Genomic DNA, 23,726 nt, shown 5'->3' on the forward strand with positions numbered 1-23,726 from the left:
TCTTGCTGTTAGCACTGTACCTGCTAAGATTGAACTATGACCCTGTTTCTATACGAGACTCCAGATATTCTCTTAAAGAGCTGCCCCTCCAACACGGCCATCATCGGTGATCCTAACTTTAATTTGATTTCAGTTAAAAGAAAAGGTATATGACGGATGCTTTAACCGACATCAACATACCAATGCATCACGAAACAAATGGAGATGCAAAAAAACTGAGTGCAATAATTTCAAGTCTGAAATTTACCACTGAAGGCATAAAGGTGAAAATCTGTTTTATCTGAATTTAGACAGTAATAACAAGCAACAATTTTGAGCTGAAAAAGGTAAACAACATTCGTGGAGCGTTTTAGTAGACTGCATTGTTGCCATATCTAAAAGGATTCCTATTGTATCCACCATTCACGTTTGAGTAGGTATTGACTCCCTGTCCAGCACCGTAGGCTCCGTTCGTCATTCCACCGTAAGAATTGCTACCGTAGTTTCCATAAGACGATCCACCGTAGTTTCCATAGGATGCCCCACCGTAGTTTTCATCATACAGCGAAGATGAACCCATTGGACCGGCGTAGGACGAGTAGGGGGAAGATGGAACGCCATAACTAACTCCACCATACGATCCAGCATTCATACCGTAGCTTCCAGGTCCGTAATTCGATCCACTGTAGCTGTTTCCATAGGAAGAGCCGAGCAGGTTCATGTTATTGCCATGCGCGGAATGGGGAAAAGCGCCATAGCTGCCGTAAGAGGATCCGACGTTATTTCCATAAGATGGTGCGCCGTAGGCCGGAATGTTGTAGGAGGAGCCAGACCCGTATCCGTAAGCAGGGGTAACGCCGTAAGCAGGGGTAACGCCGTAAGCAGGGGTAACGCCGTAAGCAGGGGTAACGCCGTAAGCAGGGGTAACGCCGTAAGCAGGGGTAACGCCGTAAGCAGGGGTAACGCCGTAAGATGAGCTTCCATAAGATGGGCCTGTGTAAGAAGATCCGACACCATAACTTCCAAATCCATAAGGTGTACCAGAGAGTCCCTGGTTAGCCGCACTATAGGAGGATCCGTAAGAGATTCCCGCATTGTAAGCTCCCTTCGTCCCGGATCCGTAATTACTAGCCGGCATGGCGTAAGAGGAGCCGCTGCCATAGTTTCCTGTTCCAGAATAAGCAGATCCGGAATAAGCAGATCCGTAGTTTGTAATGGGTTTTGATGTAACGCCATAATCAGAAACGTATCCTCCATAACTCCGTCCGGAATATTCAATGCCATCTTTAAGAAACGTTAAAGGAAATTGATGCGTCAACACGTGATTCAGCTACAGAAGAATGAAACAAACTAAACACAAGAATAAAACTTTATCGAACCGCTGATGAGAGAATCCATTTTCCCTTCGACGATTCCACCATTGTCAGAAATCGAATTACTTCCTGTATCAGAGCCCGGCTCCTTCAAATCCACAGCTACACTCGCCCCATTCGTTTGGGTAAACGTGACCAAAACTAACACCATTATCATCTATAAAAAAATTGAAAGTTGACATTACCGCAGAATAATATTTGTCGGACAAGACTTTGAAAAGAAATGCAATTGTAAATAGTAATGAATTCGCCTGATTATATTTACCGAAAGAAATTTCTGGAGGTTGTTCTGGATGTGTCGAGCCATGATGTGTGAATGGATGCTGAAGTGAAGGTACTCCTCGCCTTTTATACATCGAGTTTAAGAGGTAGGGTACGCAATTGCGTCACGTGGGTCAACTCCTAATCGTCCCAATACACGGCGACACACAACAGCAAAATATGATAAGTTGGGTGGAAACGCAAAGACCAATATTTTTTACAGATTTAATTTCGATACCTTTGTCCGACAATTTGCAGTGTATAGATGAATCTAGTTAAATTCAATTACATGTGGTGCTTTTGATAAAAACTTGATACGAGTTGTTTTTTTAATTTCCACATAGCCAAAATGAAATGCAAACTTTCTTACGTGCCTCTAGGAGGATAGCAGGTAGGGTAAGAATGGCGAAGGCCGCCAGCCAAATACAGCCGCATGGCTATCGACGGAGCAATTTTGAATCCGTTTATAGCAACGCTACATATGTGCTTCTTCAACTGATTACACCAGAGCATGTGAATACCAATAGGAGAGTCCGAACTACAGTATGTTATACATCGCTGTTGCCAACGCTTCTTTCACTATTGCATCTCCTGCACTTACTACCTTCCTTCACTACTACACCACTGAACATCCGTACTACACCAACGCAGCTCCATACTACTCCATTACACATTCTGCTGCTACGTTCTACAAGGATCCGATATCTTACCCTTCTCCATTGATTAAAGCATCCAAATGAATTGGTCGCTAAATGTTTTTGTTTAAACTACGTTATAATTACTTATATATCCCGCAGCCAAAACCAGATTGTTGAGCAAAATAGAATTTCTAACCAACGAAAGTAAACTATTTACAGGGCTAAACTGTATTGTTATCGGATTGACTTTATTAGCCTACAGTCGCATTCGCTTATATTTCTTATAGCTGAACGGGAAACAGTGAACGAGCATTGTGTTTCGTTTATCTGTCGAATATTTATGGTACTACTAGAATCAACAAAATGATCAAAACATAACCATCTGTGCTACACTGAATATGCACCTGCCCAGGATCGAACTGAGGACCTGTTGTGTGTGAGACAACCGTGATAACCGCTACACTACAGGTGCTGATAGTTACTACTGTAGTTTTGACAGTTCAATGGCATAAACAGAAGAGAAAATGAATGGGCACGGTTAAATCATTTTTAATTGCATAATTCGGAAAGGCTATGCAAACGCACAAACGTTAAGACAAACGAGCATAATTTTTAAAGAAATTTATTGATCGGTTTGAGCTTTCTAAAAAATCTAACCAATTACAAATAACGGCTCTAATACATCAATTTAGTAAACTAGATTATTGCCATAACCAAGTGGATTCCTATTATATACGCCATTGATAGGTAAATGAGAATAAGGATTGATTCCTTGTCCAACGCCGTAAGCTCCATTCATCATTCCGCCGTAGGCACTGCCGCCGTAGTTTCCGAAAGAGGACCCATCATACGGGGAAGTTAAACCCCTTTACCCGGCGTATGATGACGAGTACAGAGGCGATGTAGTGCCATAACCAGCTCCACCATACGATCCAGCAATCATACCGTAGCTTCCGGATCCGTAATTCGATCCACTGTAGCCGTTTCCATAGGAAGAGGCCAGCATGTTGTTGCCATACGCGGAATGGGGAAAAGCGCCATAGCTGCCGTAAGAGGATCCCACGTTGTTACCATACGATGGTGGTGCACCATAGGCCGGAATATTGTAGGAGGAGCCAGATCCGTATCCATAAGCAGGAGGGACGCCGTAAGCAGGAGTGACACCGTAAGATGAGCTGCCATAAGACGGTCCTGTGTAGGAAGATGCAACACCATAACTTCCAGATCCGGAGGCGATGCCGTAAGGACCCTGATTGGCTGCACCATAAGCAGAGTCGTAAGACATTCCCGTACTGTAAATTCCATTCGTTCCTGCTCCACGGCTAATAACCGGCCTCGAGTATGGGAAACCGCTGTCGTAGTTTCCTGTTCCGGAATAGGCAGAACCAGAATAAGCAGATCCATAGTTTGAATAAGGTTTTGAAGTAACTCCATAGCCAGAACTGTATTCCCCATAACTCCGGCCGGAATATTCGTTAGCACCTTTAAGAAATATCGAGTAAAATCAATATGTAAGACAATCAGTTTGCAATGGAAGTATGGAGCAGGTAGAACAGAAGCACATCAAATTCATACGTTTAAACACGATTCAATGACACTAGAATAAAACAGATAAAACAGAAGCATAAAATTTTATCGAACCACTGGTGCGAGGATCCAGTTTCTCGTCAACGAATCCGCTTGAAATCGAATCGTTGCCTGTTTCAGTGTTTGGCTCTTTCGAATCCACAGCTACACTTGCTCCATTTGTTTTGCTGAATGCGACAAAGAATAACGCTATTGCCACCTGAAAGCAAATCACAATTTTAAACATAATAATGTTTTATCATTCGAGACTTAGAAAAGCACTGAAAACATAATGGAATATTCAACTTAATAAGCAATTCGTTTGGATAGGTTTACCGGAGTGAGACATTGGAAGTGCATCTTATCGTGGCGAGCCATGATGGATGAATGGGTACTTGGTCAAAGGTATTGGTCACCTTTTATACAATGCGTCCTAGAGGTAGGGTGTTCAAACTGCGTCACGTGGATGGACTCCTGATCATCCTAGACATCATGGCATAACAAAATGGGAATGATTATGTTACAATTATTTGGTAATTTTTTAAAGCTTACTAGACAATTTGTAAAACTTACCAGGTTAAAATTGCTTTTTCCTTTTCATCAAAATGGCTATAGCATCCAATGATGATATAAGTATAGAAATTCGGGTGTGAAAACTTGTTTACAAAATTGACAAAAAATGTGGAACGCTTCACGATTTTGCGTGTCATCCTTGCGCAGGGGCCATGCTAATCTTCTCTGTATCGTTCCAATTTTAGTATATGTATTCCGTATGGAATACATCTGTATATGGGTTTCTCACAGAATTTATACCTCTTCCAGCTACTTGAAACATGCATGATGTTCCCGAAGTCACCACTATGCTTACCTACAGTTTAAGAAAGCCGTTTGCTTATTCATTTTGAATAGAAAACAAAGGTGGTGATAGTAGAATTAAAGTTCATTTGCTAATTTTTGTGTTTTTTAATTTGTTGTTTGACAGTATTAAAATTTATTTTGAATAGCATACGATCACCAAACGCTCCTCCCTCTTGCAACAAACACCCCCTTTGTGCCCCCTCCCAAGGATGGGCTCAGCCCATTTTTGGAATGTGGGAGGAGCATAGTAACGATAAATTACATAGCGCAGCAAAAAAAGGCTGTATATAGCTACAATATCTTAACCTTGAAAATCTAAATAATGAACTTTAAAGCACTTTGTTACGTCTTTCATCTAAACATCTACAAAGTGCCACAACTACTAACTGAGATTTAAGCTGAGGCGCTCTTTAGTACTGCGGAATGCTATCGGTAGTGTAAACTCGTTTTGGAGGTATAAATTCTGGGATGGCCACTCAGTTAATTGTATTCCATACGGAATACATATATTAAAATTGGAACGATACAGAGAAGATTAGCATGGCCCCTGCGCAAGGATGACACGCAAATTCGTGAAGCGTTCCATATTTTTTTTTCCTAGGGACAAAAAAGTACATACCAACCTGGTCTGGGCTTGCGTTGTAGTATTTTAAAATATTCCGATAGCTGAATCAAAAGCATCTTAACGTCCCATGTGAGTACTGTGTCCGGTATCGATAAATCATTAGATGGGTTATATCCTTGTAGTGGTGTAACATACGTCTACCCGCGGGTAGACGTCCCTCTAAGATCATACGTGGCAGTTATAGCGCAAGTCTTGACCACGGATGGTTGTTAGGGTTTTATAGTACTATACAATTTCCAAATAGAAAAGGTTCGATAAATAATAGGATCCTCAATGCATGCAAACAGATGGGATGCTTCATTTTGGTCAACTGCTTTAGTTCTGGTTGACTGGTCGTAGGTGAGAGAAATCCCACATCGTACAATACTCATCTGTAAAAGCTGTCACTACTATCGTTTCACATTAAGATGAGGAATGGAAAGATGGTTGTTTTTTAATTGTAAGAAGCCCTTATGTCTACTGCCACAGCTTTCAATATGAACAGAGTATCCTACGAAATAAAGTGGAAAGAACATTACATTGGTAGCACCCACATTTATTTTAAAGATACAAGACACATTGGCAAGCGTAAACTGCACATGCACACTAATCATTTTGTAACATCGATCACCAGTATCGGGAATACTGTTGCATTTCGAATATTTTATACTTTGGCGTGCACTCTAAAGGTGTGACACAAAAGAAGATTCAAGTGAGAAGAAAGAACAACCTTTGGCCAGCAGTTCACACTGCTAAAAGAGGAATCTTGACTACTGATAGGTGACTGGAGATCGGTATTCTGAAGAGGTTCACACACTGCTGTACCCTTTTCATGCACATCATTTTGCAATGCACTCTTTGCTCTTCTGCTACTCCGACGAACAGGTTGCAAACTGTCCCTCGAAATTGTTTTGATATTTATTTTTCATTCATCTGCAAGTCTAATGTCTCAAACATTGTACCTGTGTAAGAACTGTTCTGTACGACACAAGGCATGCTTTTTCGTATGTTTCTGTCATACAACAAATGAAAAAAAAAATCATTTAACCAATTTTAACATGTCTGCTGAATGTACCATTCGTGGGGCATGAGATCGCAAGTGGTTCTTCAGATGCCATTTTTCTTTAAATGACTAAAGGAAAAACACGAATTGAATAGTGACAGTGCACATGGATACTTGAGAATCATACCTTTAGACAGATTTGGCAGACATGTTGGTTTTCTGAAAAAGGGACCTGTTTACCAACACATGTGTTACTTTTTTTATAAAATGACTCTTCTGGTACATGTGTTTCCATTACATGGCTTCTCATGCTTAATTGTGATTTGCTCGTCTAACAATCGAAACCATTAAACCATTTTCTCCTGCGTGACTTACATCAAAGCCAACTCTACTGCAATATATGTTTTTTTTACCTACATGAGAACATAGAAGACAAACAAACATCTTTTCTTGAATATACATTGTTGTGCCGAATACAGATCGTCTGCTTAAATATCTACTCTTTCATTTCAATATGGCAACATGGTGTCGCCATTATATACATAATGTATAAAGTTACACATTAAAGTGAATGTGGCTAAAACAGAACAATATAACAACAAACAATAATAGTATTTACGAAGAAACACGTATTAATAATTTTTTATTCAGTATGCCATCTCCAGCCTAAGGAGTGCATTGATACGTGCCATCTGCCATATAAACGGCTCTTGTCCTCGAGTCTGCTCACAAATCGGATAGCTTTTAAGTTGATTTCCGATTTAAAATGTAGTAATGTTATTTCAAATATTTAAAAGAAAAAAAATGACAGCATAGCTTGTCAAAATTAAAACAAAGGGATGGTGTACAATGATGGTTCATTAAAAAAGAAAAAAAGTTTTGGAGATGCGGGGGATTGAACCCCGGGCTTTTCGCATGCAAAGCGAACACTCTACCACTGAGTTACATCCCCTACATACAAAATGCCTTTTAACACCTATAAATACTAGCATTTTCGACAGGCCAACAACTGAAAAAAACATAGATACAGCAAGAAAAAATGTTAATTCACAAAGAAGAATATGTGGTGTATGCAATACAAGAAAATGTTATATATACTGTAAACCTTTGCCTTTGATATGGGTTCTAGCCGTCTGTCAAAACGGCGCAAACGGGTGGGCATACAAACTTTGTACTTAAAATCTACAAACATGACTGTACATACGGACACACTTTTTGTTTCATTTCTTAACTGATGCAAGTCTTTCGGTGAAAGAACGAAGTGTGAACGGTAATGCACATTGATTGCGTGTTATGCCCAATTAGTGAAAGAAATAGCATTGGATGGAAAGTACGCTCACAAGGAATAACGTTAAACACGATGAATCAACGATTGGTATGGCCGAATTCGGAATAGGAATACTCGTTTCTTCTGTTATCCAATTTACGTAGTTTCGAATGCGAGTGAACCCAGATGGCAGGCTGTTTTCACATCCCGCCGCCGCAAAGAAAGATGCAACTCCAATCTGAGTAAAACTTCCATCAGCGTTCATGTACCCCATAGGCCCACCGTTATCACTCTGCATACGTATATAATGAAAAGATTAGACCAATGACCTTGTATATTTTTCTTATTCAAAAATCATACCGGACAGATTCCTCGACCTCCAGCTCCACTGCTGCAAATAATGTTGTCAGTCACGACATTCCCATAGGTTGCATAACATTCGGAATTGCTAATGACGGTAGTTGTCGTTTCTCGTAAAACTGGACTCAATGGTCCCACTGCTCCAGCTATGCAAAACAAAAACACGTCAGGTTTAAAGGCGTGGCATTTAAATGATAATGGTGTTAGTAATTAACTTACAGCCTGAAGTTCTTCCCCACCCAGTAAGGTAAACAGTATCGCCATTATGGTTAGGATCGTTGGTAGATGGTAAACAAATCGGTTTGATGTAAGCTATTATTTAAGGGTTTGTACAAAACTTGATTGAGTAATAGTTATTTAACTTAAATGATTGATTACAGGTGAAGTTGACAGGGACGGGCAATTTGATGAGGGCGATGTCACCATTCAGAGTCTGAGCATTCCAACTGGGATGCTTTTTGTAATCGGTGGTAGTGAGCATGACTCTTTGCCATTCATTGGTAGCAGTTATATCGTGAGCACCAAGATAGACCTTGATTAACGACGCCCTAGTTATTGAAAAAGGAATATCAGGGAATATAATTTCAGAGGTAGAACTTGTGACGTCGAAAATCATGTTATGTCGTATGGGTACTAACCCATCAAGGCAGTTGGCCGCGGTTAAAATCCACTGATTGCTGATTAAGGTGCCACCGCAGACGTACTCTTCTAATACAGGCCAATCTTGTGAAATTTGCAAAAATGCCTGCCATGGGTATTCATTAGGAGTGGCCACATTTCCTCCGGCAATCTTTCCCGCCAGTAACGGTTGGTTTTTCTTTCCACATGTTGCATCTTATTATTTTATCAAATAATAATGTTTATTTTACATAGTATATGAAATAGTACGAAAAAACAAACCTCTAAGAAGTGGTGGGTTGGCCAATGGTGTCAGCACATTAGGCTGAAACAACGTAAAATTGCTGTATGTTCGTTCTTGGACAGCGCTCAAAGCTTGCTAAAATTGCATCACAATTGAAAATTAAATCTCGTGTTCAAAAACCGCGATAGAAAACAATGCTAGAGCTAAGTTATACTCAATTTATTACCTTATTGCCCGTCGCTAGTGAAACACACAATCCAAGAGCACTGGCTGCGAGACACAAGTAAAGAAAATTTTTCATGTTGAATTCGTTTCCCTTGGCTCAAACAAGAAAAGCGTACTGAATCGAAATAGAACTGCGTTTTATAGGGTTGACTTACTTAAGTGGTCAAAGCTGATAAGATGAATGTTACCGGAACTCGGTGGTACTTCAGCGTCATGTTCCGGTTTCTTGATTATGAACTGTTAATGTGATTGTGTAAAAAATCGAGCCGACTTCTCACGAAAGTCAACATACATGAAAGCACTCAGCTTTGAAAGGCCGGTTACTTTAATTCACCTTTATCATGGGTTGAACAAGTTTTCTCATTTTACGAGTTTGATGTGCAATCATTTCCGGTGATAAAACTGTGGCTCTCTGCATGCGACAAGGACCGACATAGAGTTGATACCAGATGACGAGTCTAAGTAGATACCTTGTTACAAGAAGAATATGTAATTTGTGGCCTTAAAAAAAACGAAATAAAAAAAGGATAAAGAAAACAGAAAAGAAATAACAAGTGTCATTCATCAACCACTGCACATGGTCGCCAATATTAGTAGATATTTACACGAAAATTTTTTTGGGAGTAAACAACTATGATGAAATGATTGCATTGAACTCAATTAGTATTTATATGATAATATATGTTATGGAGCATCCCCGCGCCCATATTTACTTCCTATTTACGATTTTTCTAGATATCTAGAAGCAAATGGACGCAAAATTGCATCCGTCGATAGCTCAGTTGGTAGAGCGGTGGACTGTAGAATTAAATAATGAAATCCATAGGTCGCTGGTTCAACTCCGGCTCGACGGAAGTTTATTTTTTCTTTTTTTTACTGAAATACGTCTCGCGATTCATTTATTTTGTAAATAAGCAGTTCCTTTTAAAGTCTACTTCCGACAAATCTCCAAGATTACTTTAAATTTTAGTGATGTACAAAGAGCATTAATTGGAAACAGCTTACTATGGAGGTGCAGCCAGCTAATGTACAGGTAAATCATAAATTTAACTACCTTGTGTACTTACCATTAACTTCTTTGAAATGGTTCCAGACGCAGATCTTTCAGAACAATTTTCTTCTATTTTCACCGTAGGTAAATGTTTTCTGCATAATCCTCAAAACCTACTTATGTACCCCTTCCCCCTCTCGAATGAACTTTCCCTTTTTGCTGTCCACTCCTTCCCCAATTTGTAAATGGAAAACTTTTGTTTTCTAGCCATTATTTTTTTGCAAAGAGGGTTATCTCTAACTGTAAGTCAGAACGCGTGGTTTAGAATATTGTTTGTCCCATAATAGAAGGTAAAACATTTCATCAGGAAGTGGCTTCAAGTACGTGTTTAGAAGAAGATTTCGACGTTTCTACGTAGTCTGTGTAAGGTCAGATATTCTTTGCCATATCGTTCGCAATCATGAAAGACTAGCATACAAGTAGGAAAATTAGGAAATACGTAGTCCTAAATCTATTTTCTTAAGCGTATTATTCAATAGTTTTAAAACTAGATATTGCAAATTTCGGTTCTTAAGTTCACGCGTTAGCAATTTCCATTTGACAATTGGCATCTTGGCATTTAAATATATTTATCTTAAAACTATATTTTGCACTAGAGCAACTGCTAATACGTTCGGATAGTTGTATTTTTGAACGAAATATTTTTTCTGAAACAATTTAATGTTTTAATATATCTCCCTTGAGAAAACCACCTTGAAACCGTATTCTATAATAAAAATTTTATTGATAACAAAAATAATAGATTGAAAAAATTATGCTACAATATTCCAATCTAGTGTTTGTGTGAAAATCAACTTTGGCACATCTTTGTGGTATTGCAGTTTTACCGAAATTCATTCACGAATCATTATTGATTAACAAAAGATATTTGATTGTTGTTAGATTTCCATAAATGTTCAAGGTAACAAAATTATTTATATAACATTTTGATCCTTTGAATCCTGAGATACCTTTGTTTCATAGCAACTGGAGATAGCCATGATGGAAGATTCAGTAATTTTTAAAAATATGATTTGTCCTAAAAGTATGCTGTCATCCATTTCTGTTGTATTTCAGGTTCAAAGCACTCGAAGTATGAGGCAGTGCCCAATCTGTTCAGAGGTACAATATAGCTGTTCAACTGTAAACTCTTATCTTTGTTTTACATGCCCAACTACATATCATAATACAATGTTGTTGGGTGCTTTCAGGTGGTGGGCAACAAGAGGCAACATATAGATATGCATTACGGGATAGAATTTGACCACCAATGTCGATATTGTGACAAAGTTAGTTTGTTTTCTTTTCTTCAGCTTCACCACTCTTGCTGTGTGGAAATGGTCATAGTTTATTGTTTTAGCATTTTTTAAACTTTTAAGCTTTAGGTTTGAACAATATGCCCAAATGTTTAAATCTTGTTTATGGTAGATATTTGCTCATCCAGGCAATCTTCGGACCCATGAACGCGTCCATTTAGAGACCGTTCAGGACAAGTCGGTGAAAAATCTCTCAACATTTCATGTGAACAGCCTCATGATTTTATTTTAATTTAGGTAGTCGCAGCATTCACTTCTGAGGAGGAATGGCCGTATAAATGCAAATTTTGCCCAAAAGTAAAGCCTTGCCTTAAAATTAATAGTGATCTCAAATCAAAGGTTTTGTCCATTCAGAGATTTCGTTTTTCGTCTCGATTAATGGAACATACCACAATCCATTCAAAAGAACGTCCGTATACTTGCCTATATTGCCCTAAGGTAAATCAAGTATATCCAGTGTTATTAGTTTAAGGTAAGTTATTAACAAGTCACAATTTCGATTAAAGACATTCAAAAATGCCTATTCGGTATGGGAGCATTTAGCAAATACCCACTCAACGCACAATTCTACTCAAGTGAATAAAATGAATCTCCCGAAAGCTGAAATTAAAAGCTCGTTGAAGGTAAATATTTTCCTATTACAAATTATTTTACGATTCTATCGTTCGGCATTTTTTCGCAAAAGACAAAAGCTATTCACACGATGAAGGTAAAAGGATACCCGCGCGAAATCAGATATACATTACCAGCATCAATGAAGAATGCCAACCTGTGTCCGAGAGTAGTTCTTTCACGATCCCTGACTGAAGTCCTTAATAAAATGTAGATGTGGCACTCGGTAGGTCAAACTGTATCAGGTGTACATCCGATAGTGATAAGAATTTTATCACATGTTGCGCTGTACATCTCTACATTTTCAAAGATTCCCTTCAATTTGATTTGAATATTCCGTTGACCATCCATTTTGCTTTTTTCATTGCGCTTGTCTTTTGAGAAATATTTTCTGTCTTGCATTACGCATTATGTTACAAAGAATCAAAACTGCTATAATTTCAATGTTACCTACTGTATCAAGAAATGTATTACTGAAAACTGATTTCGTTTTTCATTCCTATTTTTAGAATTGATGGATTTCAAACATTCTTCCCATCAAACCAGATTTGCGCCAGTTAGATGTGTATTTTTTCCCTATTTAAAACTTAAAAGCTACACCCTAAATATTTGAAAGAAATTTGAAAGAGAACATTAATGTCGGGAAAGAGTTCAAAGACGAGTCGATTTACGCTTTAACGAGACTTGCGAATAGCAACGTCGCAAGCTCTCAAACCATCTTTCCAGGCTTTTCTGGCTTCGGTGGAAAACAATTGTCCAAGCTCTTCCTCCATGACATTGAACATGACTTCACCAAATAATTTAAGCTCGTCGGGTTTCACGTCTTTGAAGGCGGGCGAGTTGAGGTAAGGACAGCTTTTCGGGTTTTTGCCCAGGTTGTCAATGTATGCATTGAGGCCGGCCAGGCAGGTATACGCTTGATTCAAGAAGTGATTGTTGGTGGGCAAATCAGCCAGATCGACGTCAGCAAAAGCGGCAAACTTCTTTTGGGTTTCGGGTTTCAGTTTGAAGTAACGGATGAACGCTTTTGGTGCAATGTTTCCATTTTTCTTGGCGACTTTCCAGGTGGCCTTGATCAAAGCACGATCTTCGTCCTTCATCGAGTATTCACGTGTTTGAGGCTGAAAAAACAGTGAAAGTTTATGATGTTATTGTTTGAAATGTATCGATTCTGGTGCTGTGTACCATGACGGTATGATGGCCGTAAGGGCATTTGACTCCCTGCTGACTGTATGGGCATTTAGATCCTTTTCTAATGTAAGGGCATTTTGATCCAACCTTAGAGTGATGGTAACTGGATGATGGTTTCTATGCAAAGATTAACGATTTGTATTAGATTTTGTTTCATACATTTAATGCCAATAATAAATGTGTTTACCTGGATTCCGAGAGGACAGCCGTTGGCGGATTTCTTAGGGGAAAAAAAGGCAAACGATCGTATGGAAATTTATTTCGATCATTTAGAGTGTTAATAGTTACCTTGAAGCCATGAGGACAACCACTAGCTGAAGCATCGTTACGCTGTATTACAAAAATAAATCAATGTCATCATGTTAATTATTTTGGGTACTAAAAATGAATTACCGTGTATCCGTAAGGGCATTTGCTTCCGGCAACCATTTGTTTCTGTCATAAACGAAAGGTACGCTTATTACTTTGAACGATTGGTAAATGAAAAAAGTATGGGGTTCACCTTAATTCCAAATGGACAGCCATGACCAGAACCTGAAGACTATACGATTTATGAACAAATAAATAAATGATGGAATGTTATTACAGGTAAAGTAAATTCAGAATCATCTTGACTGCATGACCTACCCCAAAACCTAAGGGGCACTTGCCATCGGTTGATTGAGCGACCTAAAAATATTGAAAATATGATTAGTATACTCATGACTGGAGCGTGTTATCTTATTTGACTCACCGAGAATCCGAAGGGGCATTTCGAGCCTTCGACCAATCCTCGCTGAAATTCATATACGTCAGTTTAAATTTGCATCATAGTTAATTTACGCCTTTTTAATACCTTGAGCCCCAATGGGCATCCACCAGCATTTTTCTGTTAACACAAAAAACCATTTTTTTTTAGATTTGGGAAACGCTAACGCGAATGATGCCGTTAATTTTATACCTTGAATCCGTAAGGACAACCTGATGCAGCAGCTGCTTCTCTCTGTGATGAATAAAATCCAGCAATTAGTTTTTTTTTTCTTAAAACGAAACTTGCTCTAGTGATCTAAACTTACAGTATATCCATAGGGGCATGAGGTTCCTTCCACCGATTGTTTCTATTTCAATTAAAACATTTAAAATATTTTCATACGAAACATAAAGTACCAGTATCTTCCTTCGTTTATACTATACCTTGAGTCCTAGAGGGCATCCCTTTCCGGAACCAGTTCCCTATAATATCGGAAATAATCACATATTTGAATAAGTTGATTTCTTTTTTTCTAAAAAAAAACTAAGGTGTTGCTAAACTCACTTGGAAGCCGAGCGGGCATTTACCATCGGTGGCCGCATCTCTCTGTTAGATAGCCAACAAGTTATTTTAACTATAATTAAAATAATTTGGTTTAAATTGTAAAGGAATTGGCTCACCGTGTAACCAAAGGGACACTTCGATCCTTCCACTAGTCCTTTCTGTAGTCCAGTTGATATAGGGTAGTTCATTAAATATTTTGACGTGATACAATCAAAAAGAAAAAAAAGAGAATAGTGAAATAGAATGATTTACCTTAACACCAAGTGGGCATCCAGAATCAGATTTCTATTCAATAAAAAACACAAACAATTTAGTAAATTTGAGCATACTGATCAGCTTGAATTTTTATTACAGTCCAGCCTAATTTTACCTTGAAATTGAGGGGACATCCAGGTTTGATTGCCGATGCCTGCGTCAAAGGTATATGGTTATCACTTTCCTTTCACGTTTGGTTAGATTGAAGTGACAACTATTACAAAAACAAATTTTACTCACAGAATAGCCAAACGGGCAACGTGTGCCTTCCGTTGACGATTGCTGGAAAATTAAAGAAAATACAGTTTAGTTAATAGCTTCATTATTATCGTTAAAGAGTTACTGAAAATCTTACCTTGAAGCCAAATGGGCACGGTTCGCCAGATCCGGTCTTCTATGATATTCAAAAGCAACGTGCGAAAATAAGAGTAAGTGCGATACATTCAAAAGAACGTTTTAAACAATGAAAATTTACGTTGAATCCGTAAGGGCAGTTTCCGTCATTGAATCCAGATTTCTGTTTCATGTAACAATTTCAATGAATGTTTTAAAATTCAATTTTTGACAAATTTAGAAATAGTTAATCATCTACTAACCGGGTATCTGTAGGGACATCTGCTCTTGCTCTTGTAGCTGACTAATTTCTATAAAAGAAATGAGAAACAAAATCAAATGTTAGATGCTATGAAATCACGTTAAGATGATTTAAATTACCGAGTGGCTGTATGGGCATTTATGGGCAGCATCAGTTGGTTTCTAAATGTAAACAAACATTGTGATCCCTATAACTAAAAAGATTCACTATATTATCGACTTACGCTGAAGCCGTAAGGGCATCCAGAATCAGATTTCTGTAGGAAAAGAAACAAATGTTTAGTATGCAAAGTTGAAATTCGATTTTCTTCACTTTAACGCATACCTTGAAGCCATGCGGACATCCGTTTGTTGCAACATCACTTGGCTGTCAGAAAAAGAAATGAAAACCGCTTAAAAATCATCAATTCAATATAAAATATTTTTTGGGTGAGAAATCATACGCCATATCCGTAGGGACATTTGCTTCCGGCAACCATTTGTTTCTAATAAAGAAAATAAAATCAATGAGATTCAAATGTCAAGTATTGAAGTAACTGCAATTTTTTACCTTCAGACCGTAGGGGCAGCCGTTACCAGAACCAGTTGGCTATTAACAACGAATATTAGTTTAAAAAATAGTCAGTTAGATATCACACAATTAATATGATGGCTGTAAATCACCTTGTATCCAAAAGGGCATTTGCCGTCATTAGCCTCTTCAAACTGTGCGAAAATGTGTTTCAATGTGTTGTAAATATAATGCCCATATTTTTGTTTCACGTTATTAACTTACAGTTCCGCCGTAGGGGCATTTCGATCCAGCAACGAGTCCCTTCTGAAAAAAAGAAATGATTCGTAGAATTAAATGATATAAAAAGTTAGTTGTTAAATGTCATATTCGTTAACAAATACCTTGATTCCTAGTGGGCATCCGGAAACGCCCTTTTTAAAGTTATGGGGACAACCTGGCGCAGCTGCGTCTTCTCGCTAAAATATGCAAAATTAAGTTTTTGTCTGTCAACATAATTATATTTAAAGTGTAAGTTTACAGTGTATCCGAACGGGCATTGAGATCCTTCAACCAACTGACGCTGTACAAGGAAATGAACAAAAGATTCGTAACTGTTAGTGACAGCGAATGAAGTAGTTACACAAGTTTAATTAGTTGCGTACCTTGAAGCCTAAAGGACAACCTTTTCCGGTTGCGACTCCCTGAAAATGAATGATAATCCAAAACATGAAAGATTACAGACTAGAAATAGGAAAAAAAAAATTTGGAAGTTGGCCGTACAGAAAATCCAGCAGGACATTTGCCATCACCGATGGATTCCTTCTATAAATTAAAAATAATAAAAATATATTAGTGTTAGAGTTAAACGATTTAGATAGAAGTTTAGTGACCTTGTATCCGAAGGGGCATTTTGATCCTTCGACGAGTCCTTTCTAGAAATTCACGAATCAAAAAGCAAACATATTTAGACAATGAATCACAAATCTTCTAGATGTACTCTGAATTACCTTAACACCCAATGGGCATCCTTTATCGGATTTCTAGTAAACAATAAAACATTGTAGTTTAACTAAACTCTATACAATATTCTTTAATTCACTGTGTTTGTGGCTTTGGTCTGTATTCTTTGCGAATGAAATATGTTACCTTAAAACCATAGGGACAGCCTGATTTTGAAGCCAAAGCATTCTAAAATTTAAGAAAAAGATAAATTAATATTTTTCTAATTTTCGTGAATGCTTAAAAACAGAACGGAATTCGGACGTGTTAGTAACAGACTCACATTATATCCGAATGGGCATTTTGTTCCCGCAACGGTAGATTGCTATTCCGGATCCAAAAAATTAATTAATAGTTAATATTCAAATGTATAATATTCGTAACATTGATCGGTTCCGCTGGTTTTACCTTAAAACCCCATGGACAACCAGCACCAGACCCCGTTTTCTATATGAAAATAAGGAGAAAAACGAAAGCATTTTTAGACATAAGATTATTTATAAGTTGCGCTACGTGAACATACCTTAAATCCGTGGGGACAAACTCCATCGTTGAAACCAGATTTCTGTTGGAATAAAAAGAGTAGATTAATAGCTACTCCGATACTATTTAATATTTTTGGCACGTTTTGTTGAAATTTAAATATGAAATACTAACCGGATATCCATATGGACATTTGCTCATTTTCGATCGGATGCCGGAGGATTTCTAAAATTCATTGAATGACGTTGTTGTAATAATGAGTCTAAAGGGATGTGATTGAAAAGAAGGTAAAATTACCATGTAGCCGTAAGGGCATTTAGTGAACGGAGCAACAGCTTTCTATTTGATTTAATAAATGAATAATAATTGAACGCTTGAAATTTCGTAGTTGGGGTGTAGGCGTAAAACGATTCTCACGTTAAAGCCATAAGGGCATCCAGCACCATTAGCAGATTTCTTCATTTGAAGAAAAAAAAATTTATGTCAAATTTTATGAATTCATAGGAGAAAATAATTGCTATGAATACCTTGAAACCGTGTGGACAACCTTGAGCGATGGCCTTCTGTAAAATGTGAAAATTGCAAATAAGGTTAGAATCATTTTCATTTTCAATATAACAATGACAAACGTACGCTGAATCCATATGGGCATTTGGTGCCAGCAATTTGTTGTTTCTTTAAAATTCATTCAAAACACGAATTTAAGTGATAATTATTTTAGGACTTGAGTTCTCTGTTGGCACATACTTTAATTCCAAATGGACATCCTTTTCCGAAACCGCTAGCCTATATATAAAACAAAAATCATTCGAAACTGAGTGTTAAAGAGGCAAGGAATAAAAGATAAATACCTTAAAACCTAATGGACAAACGCCATCTTCAGCAGCTTCTCTCTACGTGCAAAATAAAAATCGAAATATTTCAGAATTAATGTGTTTTAGAAACGATTTAATTCGAATATTACAGTTCCGCCGTAGGGACACTTGGATCCTGCAACCAGTCCTTTCTGTATTATAAAACAAATTGTTTTTTAAAATGTTAAATACGGATGAATTATGAAGGTAGGCGGTTTACCTTGATACCAAGTGGACATCCTGTTGCATTTTTCTGCATCATCAAACAAGTAAAATCGACGAAATAATAAAGAAATTTAATTACACTGATTAGGGAAACGGTTCTACCTTGAAACCGAATGGGCAGCCATTCGCAATTGCATCGAGAGCCTACAGACAAATTCAGATAAGTGGTTGGCTATTATTAGATGTAGGGGATATGGTTTTACACTTACAGTGTATCCAAAGGGGCACTTAGATCCGTCCACTTGATTGCGCTGCGGCCACACGTAAAAATGTATAAATGTGAACAGAATGAGCAGTTATTTCAAATTTAAAATGAATACCTTGAAGCCAATTGGGCATCCATTTCCAGTAGAAACTCCCTACAAAGATAGCCAGTTTAAAACGATTGAAAACATCAATTAACTGGCAATGACACTTACGGAGAAACCAGCTGGGCATTTTCCGTCTCCAATCGCCTCTTTCTAATTATTATAAAAAGGGGATGTCAATAAGCTTCATTGTATCTGTAATGATTTTCAAATGCGAATAGATTCTAATTACCTTGTATCCGTAAGGGCATTTGGATCCTTCAACTTCTTGTTTCTAAAAAAAAAAACGGATCAATTGAATAAATCAATTAACAATATCTGAATTCTTTCGAGCGGAAGGGAAATGTGGTAAACTCGATGGCTGGATTCATACCTTGATGCCGAGAGGGCATCCTTGGCTTGATTTCTGAAATATCAAATAGATCAAAAGGTTAGCACATTGGCTATTAATAATGCATGGTAAGCTAAAAACTAGTATAATACCTCAAAGTTGTAAGGGCATCCGGATTTTGATGCAAAATCTCTCTATAACGAATAAAAGACGAAATGTCAGTGGTTGATGTCTTACTGAATGAATAATCATTACTTACAGTATATCCGAATGGACATTTCGTTCCGCTTACCGATGATTGCTATAGACGTACAAAGGGAAACATATTCAAATGATCATCAGTAGACCAAATGTTAAGACAAATACGACATAGAGTATCAGAAGGTCCAGCATGTTAATAAATAAAACTATTGAACAAAAAAACAGACCTTATTGAATCCCCATGGGCATCCACTTCCAGGATCGTTATTCTGCAAAACATTGATTGAATCAACATTTAAAAAAAAATTGCACTGTGAGCATGATAAAAACAATAATTCACCTTAAAGCCGTGAGGACATTGTCCATCGTTGAATCCCGATTTCTGACGTATGATAAAACACACATGCATTGTGAATCGAATTTTTATTAATAAAATCAAAAATCTTTACCGGATATCCGTAAGGACACTTGCTCATGCTTCTGGAACCAACGGATTTCTTTATTTTCAAAAACAAACAAAATAAAAATAAAAAAAAATAAAAAATTAAAAAAAAAATACGTTGAATTCTATTTCTTATTAATTATTGCTTAAAACTTACCGAATATCCGTAAGGGCATCCTGCACCCTTTTCAACTCCTCCAATGGCACCATGGCCCTAAATTATTTAAAGAAAATCACATTTCACTCGTAACGTATTTCAAGAAGATGCCATAAGAATAAAAATACAAAAAATTTATAAATCTCACATGATGAGGATTAGCCCCGGAACGATGACTGTAGGGGCAGTTATGGGCGTTCCCAATCGCTGCCAGGCAGACAGCAATCAAAATGAGAATTTTCGCAATGCTCATGGCGTTCATTCAAAATTAACTTTTCAAAAAATTCTTCCAATTCGTGGTTGGATGGTCTCTTGTAGTCGGACCAATATCTGAAGCTACACATCTTCATTTTCGCTTTATATACCCGGCCCGCCTCTCTCTCCAAAAATGCACAGTCGAAACTGTATTTCCACATCATCTTCGGCAGCCAATCTAAGAAATCGATCGGTCAAGTTTTCGAGTATCCTGTTGAGTCGTTATTTGTCTAGAGGCTTCGGATGGATGTTTGTCTAAAGCAACTGATAAAAACTGATGGTACGCCTTCTTCTTTTTTTTCTTTTTTTGCTTTCTGTGATTTCTTTCAAATGTTTCGAGAGGATGTACTAAAGCAAGTAATCGTTTTCTTACGACGCACATTTCTTTTTCTGTGCCACCAATCGTTTTGCAACGGGGCAGTCCACCAGTCCACCACCGCTTATATAACTAAACTATCAAAATGAATTCATTTTAATGTTGCCATTCATATTTAAAGTGGCAACCCCCCATTGCGTTCCTTTGTTTTTAAATACAAGTTAGGGAATTGCAAAAATATTAAATAGGCCTACTTTTTATAAATCATGGGCTATTGGAAAAGCAAACATTGCTAAATAAACTATGAAAGGATGATTACCCATTAATTAATAAGCCGGATCTCGTTGGCTTTCCGTTGGTTGTTCTCGAAAGGCGTGGGTCAACGCTATCGCGCCAAAGTTTATCTCGTCCTTGCCCAGTTAAGTTTCGTCAGAACAGCTGTTGTCCTCTGTAACCTACAAGGAATTTGAGCTATTTTTTTTAAAACTTTAAAAACAAATAAATACATTTTCTGTTTTGTAGAAGAAGACGAAAAAAGTGTCATGACAAGTACGACGTCACATGCAGTAAATGCGTCTTAGAAATGTAGCTCAATCATCGCCCCAACTAAACAAGTTAGCTCGTGGTTTCTGAAGAATATTTATCAGAACTATTCTAAAGAAAATTGAAGCAGTTGTCTATGGAACGAGAGTTAAGAAATGATTCAGCAAAATGAAACTCCCAATACGCCTTCGTTCATGATTGCTTCACCGATACGTATTCGTCTATCTTATGTTTTAAGCAAAGGATAAAGGTCATGGGAAGATAAATAACGGAATTAAATCTAAGTCTTACCGACAAATGTAGCGAACTTATATAACACAAAATGAAAATGTGTGGTCCTTAATTTAGTTCTGGCATTCAGATGTTTGCTGCATCCAGGGTGGAATAGGACATTTGATTTCACTCAATTTAAGTCTAAGAATTGACCCAGAACAAGCCAATCTCTTTCCACTGAGTGATTCGAACCTATAACGATGTGAATCCCCAACGTTTTATGTGACAGACGGGTTGGTTGACAAATACATCTTGGTCAGATGTCTACACAAAAACAGGGCTAACGGCTAAGAACCGAATTTAGCCCAGCGTTCTAATTAATTTGAAGTGCATGCTAAATTTTATAACTAGAGAACTAAATACATTGAAATTTGGTAACCGCCAGAGGCCCATAAACGGACAACCAGCACCAAAAATGTGATATCAATTACATTTCCTCTTTCATATATTGAATGAATTTGGTAGTAATGCAGTTTGATTTAAGATGATATTTCTCATATCTGGGGAGGAGGTACTCATTATGAATACACCCTTTGTACTATGAGAAGCATTTTTACCGTTTGTAAGATTTAGAATATCCATGGACTCGAACCACTGACTTTCACCGCCTCACGCCAAGGTGTTAACCACAATGCCATGGCATTACCGTAATACACTCGCCAAGCAAACGTTTTGTTTCTCGATAATATTGTATGTCTCCTGGAAAAATTCAGTGAATATGTAATTATTTATGCAAGCTGACATTTCGTATCATTCTCATTTTCATTCATAGCAAATAAATTGATGAACATAGACTTATAGAACTAACGAAATTACAGAAATGTAATACGGCATGCATCTATAAATGCCATAATAGGCCGAAACGGATGGCACAAAACTACAACGAGAAGAATGATTAATCGAAAACATACCTTCCCAAAAATTATGACCTGTCTTTTATTTTAGTTTCAAAGAAGCTTCTCCATATTATTCTTTGGCGTTGGCATGGCAACAGACATGATCAAACAGGTATCCAACTGGCGCGTCAGCTTGAACGCTTCTCCTGACGGAACGAGAAGGCTGTCGTCGGTTTTGAGAGTTATTTCTTTGCCATTTACAGTAACAGATGATTCTCCTTCCTGTGTACAAATGGAGTGAATCGAATTTGCAATAAAAGAAAAAACAGCAAATATTTTTTTAAATATTACCAATTGCCACAACCATGTTTCATAGGTGGTGGCTTGAAAGTCATCGATTCCTTTGCCATAAACAACAATGTCCGATTGATAATTAATGTTGTCAAACAGCTTCTTTTTGCCTTCTTTCTGGATTTCAGCTCGGTGTAACGCAAGCCAGCCTTTCAAGTCGAAAGGGTTTTCCACCTCTCGGTTGGAATCTGGTTTGTAAGGCGGATTCTCCGGAATAGTTCCCGGAATAGGACGGCCCGTTCGGCATTGTTCCGATGCAAAAAATTCTTTGATGACGGGCACTAGCTGAACACCTAGATCGTCGCAATAGAACCATTTTTCAAAAAGCCCTTCGGTTGAGTCGTTCACAAAATATCTGAAAAGGCAAAATTCCCTCAACTGTCAGCGAGTGATTTTTTTCCAAACAAAAGGAAGGCTGGAAACAATTCAATCACCTCAGGCAGTCTAGTTCATGTGTAGCTCTTTCTCTTTCAATGACCAATCCAATGGTATCCTCTTTCCTTTGAGGTGAATGTGGAATTTTTCCCGGCAATAGAAATATCTTGTGTAAAATGAAAAAAACATGAGAAAACTTGTGTGAAGAAAACGTCGAAAATGGGGATTTCCGGCACCAACAATTTGTATTTCTTACCTCACCCTCTTGAATGGGGACTGTTTTAAACTTCCCTTTTTCTTGTATAATTAACTCCATTGCTCCCTTTTTCATGTAAAATAATTCCTCGCCTTCTTCCAGGTGGAAATCTTTACGTTGGTTGGGCCCTCCGACGAAGAAAACTTTCAATTGCTGTTCATGCCTGTACAAATGGAAACTGACACTAGTTTTATGGCAATCACATCATGGTTGACTTACATGAGTTTGTTGCAAACAGGCGGCAAGAAAAAGTCTTTATTTTCCTCAATCCACTCATTAATGTTATAACACTCGGCCGCCATTTTCGTCTGTAATATTCGTGCACTTCACTCGACTTACAGCTCTCGGGACGAGACTGGCACAAAAACATATTTGCTTTACCGAAACAGAGACCCTGAAATATTTTCACCGTCACAAACAGTCCCACCGCTCAAGGTTAAAAAGGAGAAAATCTCAGGGAACAATCGCCTAAGGTCTTGATCGCCCATCCTCTCTCAATGCATGCTTTCAAATTTGGCGTTGCGAGGCCACGTGTACAATAAAGGCGAATAGAAATGGAATGCAATTTCAAGAGTTCAGCAGCAAAGTGTTCTGGCTCTTGAGAAAAAAAAATTAATTACGCTTAACATCCAAGTGTTTTGCATTCTGTGGCAGGGGCACCAATACATACTTTTTAAGTTTATGGTTATCACTTATGAGAAGACAAATCGAAAATTATCTCTGAAAAATCTCTACTAGAA

The 23,726-nt window shown here is 37.8% G+C and overlaps 6 protein-coding genes and 5 non-coding genes across 15 annotated transcripts; 3 read left to right on the plus strand and 8 right to left on the minus strand.

Moving 5' to 3' along the window:
• Positions 1 to 261: 261 nt before the first annotated feature.
• On the minus strand, positions 262 to 4,248 carry LOC130701049 (shematrin-like protein 1). Of its 2 annotated transcripts, none has more exons than XM_059497356.1 (3): positions 4,154 to 4,210; positions 3,893 to 4,037; positions 262 to 1,263 (listed from the first exon to the last, which is right to left on the minus strand). In XM_059497356.1, exons 1-3 carry the CDS (start codon positions 4,193 to 4,195, stop codon positions 350 to 352), a joined length of 1,101 nt encoding a protein of 366 aa, XP_059353339.1. In that variant the 5' UTR covers positions 4,196 to 4,210; the 3' UTR covers positions 262 to 349. The 2 variants fall into 2 exon arrangements, with proteins under 2 accessions (XP_059353339.1, XP_057378982.1); XM_057522999.2 differs by lacking the exon at positions 262 to 1,263 and adding an exon at positions 3,015 to 3,733 and having other exon boundaries at positions 4,154 to 4,248.
• Positions 2,651 to 2,723, minus strand: Trnav-cac (transfer RNA valine (anticodon CAC)). Its single transcript has one exon. It is a non-coding gene; the product is annotated as a tRNA-Val (tRNA).
• A 244-nt stretch (positions 4,249 to 4,492) lies between the features above and the next one.
• On the minus strand, positions 4,493 to 4,598 carry LOC130703447 (U6 spliceosomal RNA). The gene has a single exon (XR_009004676.1). It is a non-coding gene; the product is annotated as a U6 spliceosomal RNA (small nuclear RNA).
• Positions 4,599 to 5,161: 563 nt separating this feature from the next.
• On the plus strand, positions 5,162 to 5,267 carry LOC130703446 (U6 spliceosomal RNA). Its single transcript, XR_009004675.1, has one exon. It is a non-coding gene; the product is annotated as a U6 spliceosomal RNA (small nuclear RNA).
• A 552-nt stretch (positions 5,268 to 5,819) lies between these two features.
• On the minus strand, positions 5,820 to 6,805 carry LOC130701108 (uncharacterized). Of its 3 annotated transcripts, none has more exons than XM_057523074.1 (5): positions 6,700 to 6,805; positions 6,470 to 6,613; positions 6,355 to 6,411; positions 6,242 to 6,291; positions 5,820 to 6,172 (listed from the first exon to the last, which is right to left on the minus strand). In XM_057523074.1, the coding sequence occupies exons 1-5, from the start codon at positions 6,742 to 6,744 to the stop codon at positions 5,944 to 5,946; spliced, it is 525 nt and encodes a 174-aa protein (XP_057379057.1). In that variant the 5' UTR covers positions 6,745 to 6,805; the 3' UTR covers positions 5,820 to 5,943. The 3 variants fall into 3 exon arrangements, with proteins under 3 accessions (XP_057379057.1, XP_057379050.1, XP_057379065.1); XM_057523067.1 differs by having other exon boundaries at positions 5,820 to 6,178; XM_057523082.1 differs by having other exon boundaries at positions 5,820 to 6,178; positions 6,696 to 6,805.
• Positions 6,806 to 7,162: 357 nt separating this feature from the next.
• Trnaa-ugc (transfer RNA alanine (anticodon UGC)) lies at positions 7,163 to 7,234 on the minus strand. Its single transcript has one exon. It is a non-coding gene; the product is annotated as a tRNA-Ala (tRNA).
• Positions 7,235 to 7,497: 263 nt separating this feature from the next.
• On the minus strand, positions 7,498 to 9,101 carry LOC130701007 (brachyurin-like). Its single transcript, XM_057522972.2, has 7 exons — positions 8,998 to 9,101; positions 8,810 to 8,906; positions 8,548 to 8,743; positions 8,288 to 8,457; positions 8,129 to 8,221; positions 7,910 to 8,055; positions 7,498 to 7,841 (listed from the first exon to the last, which is right to left on the minus strand). Exons 1-7 carry the CDS (start codon positions 9,070 to 9,072, stop codon positions 7,584 to 7,586), a joined length of 1,035 nt encoding a protein of 344 aa, XP_057378955.1. The 5' UTR covers positions 9,073 to 9,101; the 3' UTR covers positions 7,498 to 7,583.
• Positions 9,102 to 9,763: 662 nt separating this feature from the next.
• On the plus strand, positions 9,764 to 9,850 carry Trnay-gua (transfer RNA tyrosine (anticodon GUA)). Its single transcript is given in 2 exon segments — positions 9,764 to 9,800; positions 9,815 to 9,850. It is a non-coding gene; the product is annotated as a tRNA-Tyr (tRNA).
• An 883-nt stretch (positions 9,851 to 10,733) lies between these two features.
• LOC130701094 (zinc finger protein 883-like) lies at positions 10,734 to 12,392 on the plus strand. Its single transcript, XM_057523045.2, has 9 exons — positions 10,734 to 10,948; positions 11,011 to 11,040; positions 11,104 to 11,148; positions 11,238 to 11,315; positions 11,455 to 11,523; positions 11,580 to 11,639; positions 11,697 to 11,780; positions 11,849 to 11,965; positions 12,028 to 12,392. Exons 1-9 carry the CDS (start codon positions 10,940 to 10,942, stop codon positions 12,166 to 12,168), a joined length of 633 nt encoding a protein of 210 aa, XP_057379028.1. The 5' UTR covers positions 10,734 to 10,939; the 3' UTR covers positions 12,169 to 12,392.
• Positions 12,393 to 12,433: 41 nt separating this feature from the next.
• On the minus strand, positions 12,434 to 20,100 carry LOC130700920 (multiple epidermal growth factor-like domains protein 6). Of its 2 annotated transcripts, XM_057522914.2 has the most exons (59): positions 19,930 to 20,100; positions 19,782 to 19,838; positions 19,632 to 19,679; positions 19,523 to 19,564; positions 19,410 to 19,451; positions 19,241 to 19,282; positions 19,134 to 19,175; positions 19,024 to 19,056; positions 18,883 to 18,924; positions 18,762 to 18,803; positions 18,663 to 18,701; positions 18,552 to 18,593; positions 18,445 to 18,486; positions 18,338 to 18,370; positions 18,228 to 18,269; positions 18,115 to 18,156; positions 18,011 to 18,049; positions 17,897 to 17,938; positions 17,791 to 17,826; positions 17,681 to 17,719; positions 17,561 to 17,602; positions 17,438 to 17,488; positions 17,304 to 17,345; positions 17,189 to 17,227; positions 17,064 to 17,105; positions 16,928 to 16,969; positions 16,789 to 16,821; positions 16,672 to 16,713; positions 16,562 to 16,603; positions 16,444 to 16,482; positions 16,320 to 16,361; positions 16,183 to 16,257; positions 16,064 to 16,105; positions 15,952 to 15,993; positions 15,839 to 15,877; positions 15,732 to 15,773; positions 15,614 to 15,655; positions 15,513 to 15,545; positions 15,409 to 15,450; positions 15,291 to 15,338; positions 15,170 to 15,211; positions 15,050 to 15,088; positions 14,935 to 14,976; positions 14,810 to 14,848; positions 14,692 to 14,724; positions 14,556 to 14,597; positions 14,440 to 14,481; positions 14,319 to 14,357; positions 14,201 to 14,242; positions 14,086 to 14,127; positions 13,981 to 14,013; positions 13,879 to 13,920; positions 13,773 to 13,814; positions 13,648 to 13,686; positions 13,539 to 13,580; positions 13,434 to 13,475; positions 13,333 to 13,365; positions 13,140 to 13,262; positions 12,434 to 13,075 (listed from the first exon to the last, which is right to left on the minus strand). In XM_057522914.2, exons 1-59 carry the CDS (start codon positions 20,041 to 20,043, stop codon positions 12,629 to 12,631), a joined length of 3,006 nt encoding a protein of 1,001 aa, XP_057378897.1. In that variant the 5' UTR covers positions 20,044 to 20,100; the 3' UTR covers positions 12,434 to 12,628. The 2 variants fall into 2 exon arrangements, with proteins under 2 accessions (XP_057378897.1, XP_059353336.1); XM_059497353.1 differs by lacking the exons at positions 14,086 to 14,127; positions 14,201 to 14,242; positions 14,319 to 14,357; ... (4 more) ...; positions 14,935 to 14,976; positions 15,050 to 15,088.
• Positions 20,101 to 22,089: 1,989 nt separating this feature from the next.
• On the minus strand, positions 22,090 to 23,524 carry LOC130701041 (3-hydroxyanthranilate 3,4-dioxygenase-like). The gene is made up of 5 exons (XM_057522987.2): positions 23,206 to 23,524; positions 22,987 to 23,149; positions 22,790 to 22,896; positions 22,356 to 22,710; positions 22,090 to 22,286 (listed from the first exon to the last, which is right to left on the minus strand). Exons 1-5 carry the CDS (start codon positions 23,286 to 23,288, stop codon positions 22,116 to 22,118), a joined length of 879 nt encoding a protein of 292 aa, XP_057378970.1. The 5' UTR covers positions 23,289 to 23,524; the 3' UTR covers positions 22,090 to 22,115.
• Between the last annotated feature and the right edge of the window lie 202 nt (positions 23,525 to 23,726).

Source organism: Daphnia carinata, chromosome 10 (assembly GCF_022539665.2).
Source record: "Daphnia carinata strain CSIRO-1 chromosome 10, CSIRO_AGI_Dcar_HiC_V3, whole genome shotgun sequence".
NCBI lineage: Eukaryota > Metazoa > Arthropoda > Branchiopoda > Diplostraca > Daphniidae > Daphnia > Daphnia carinata.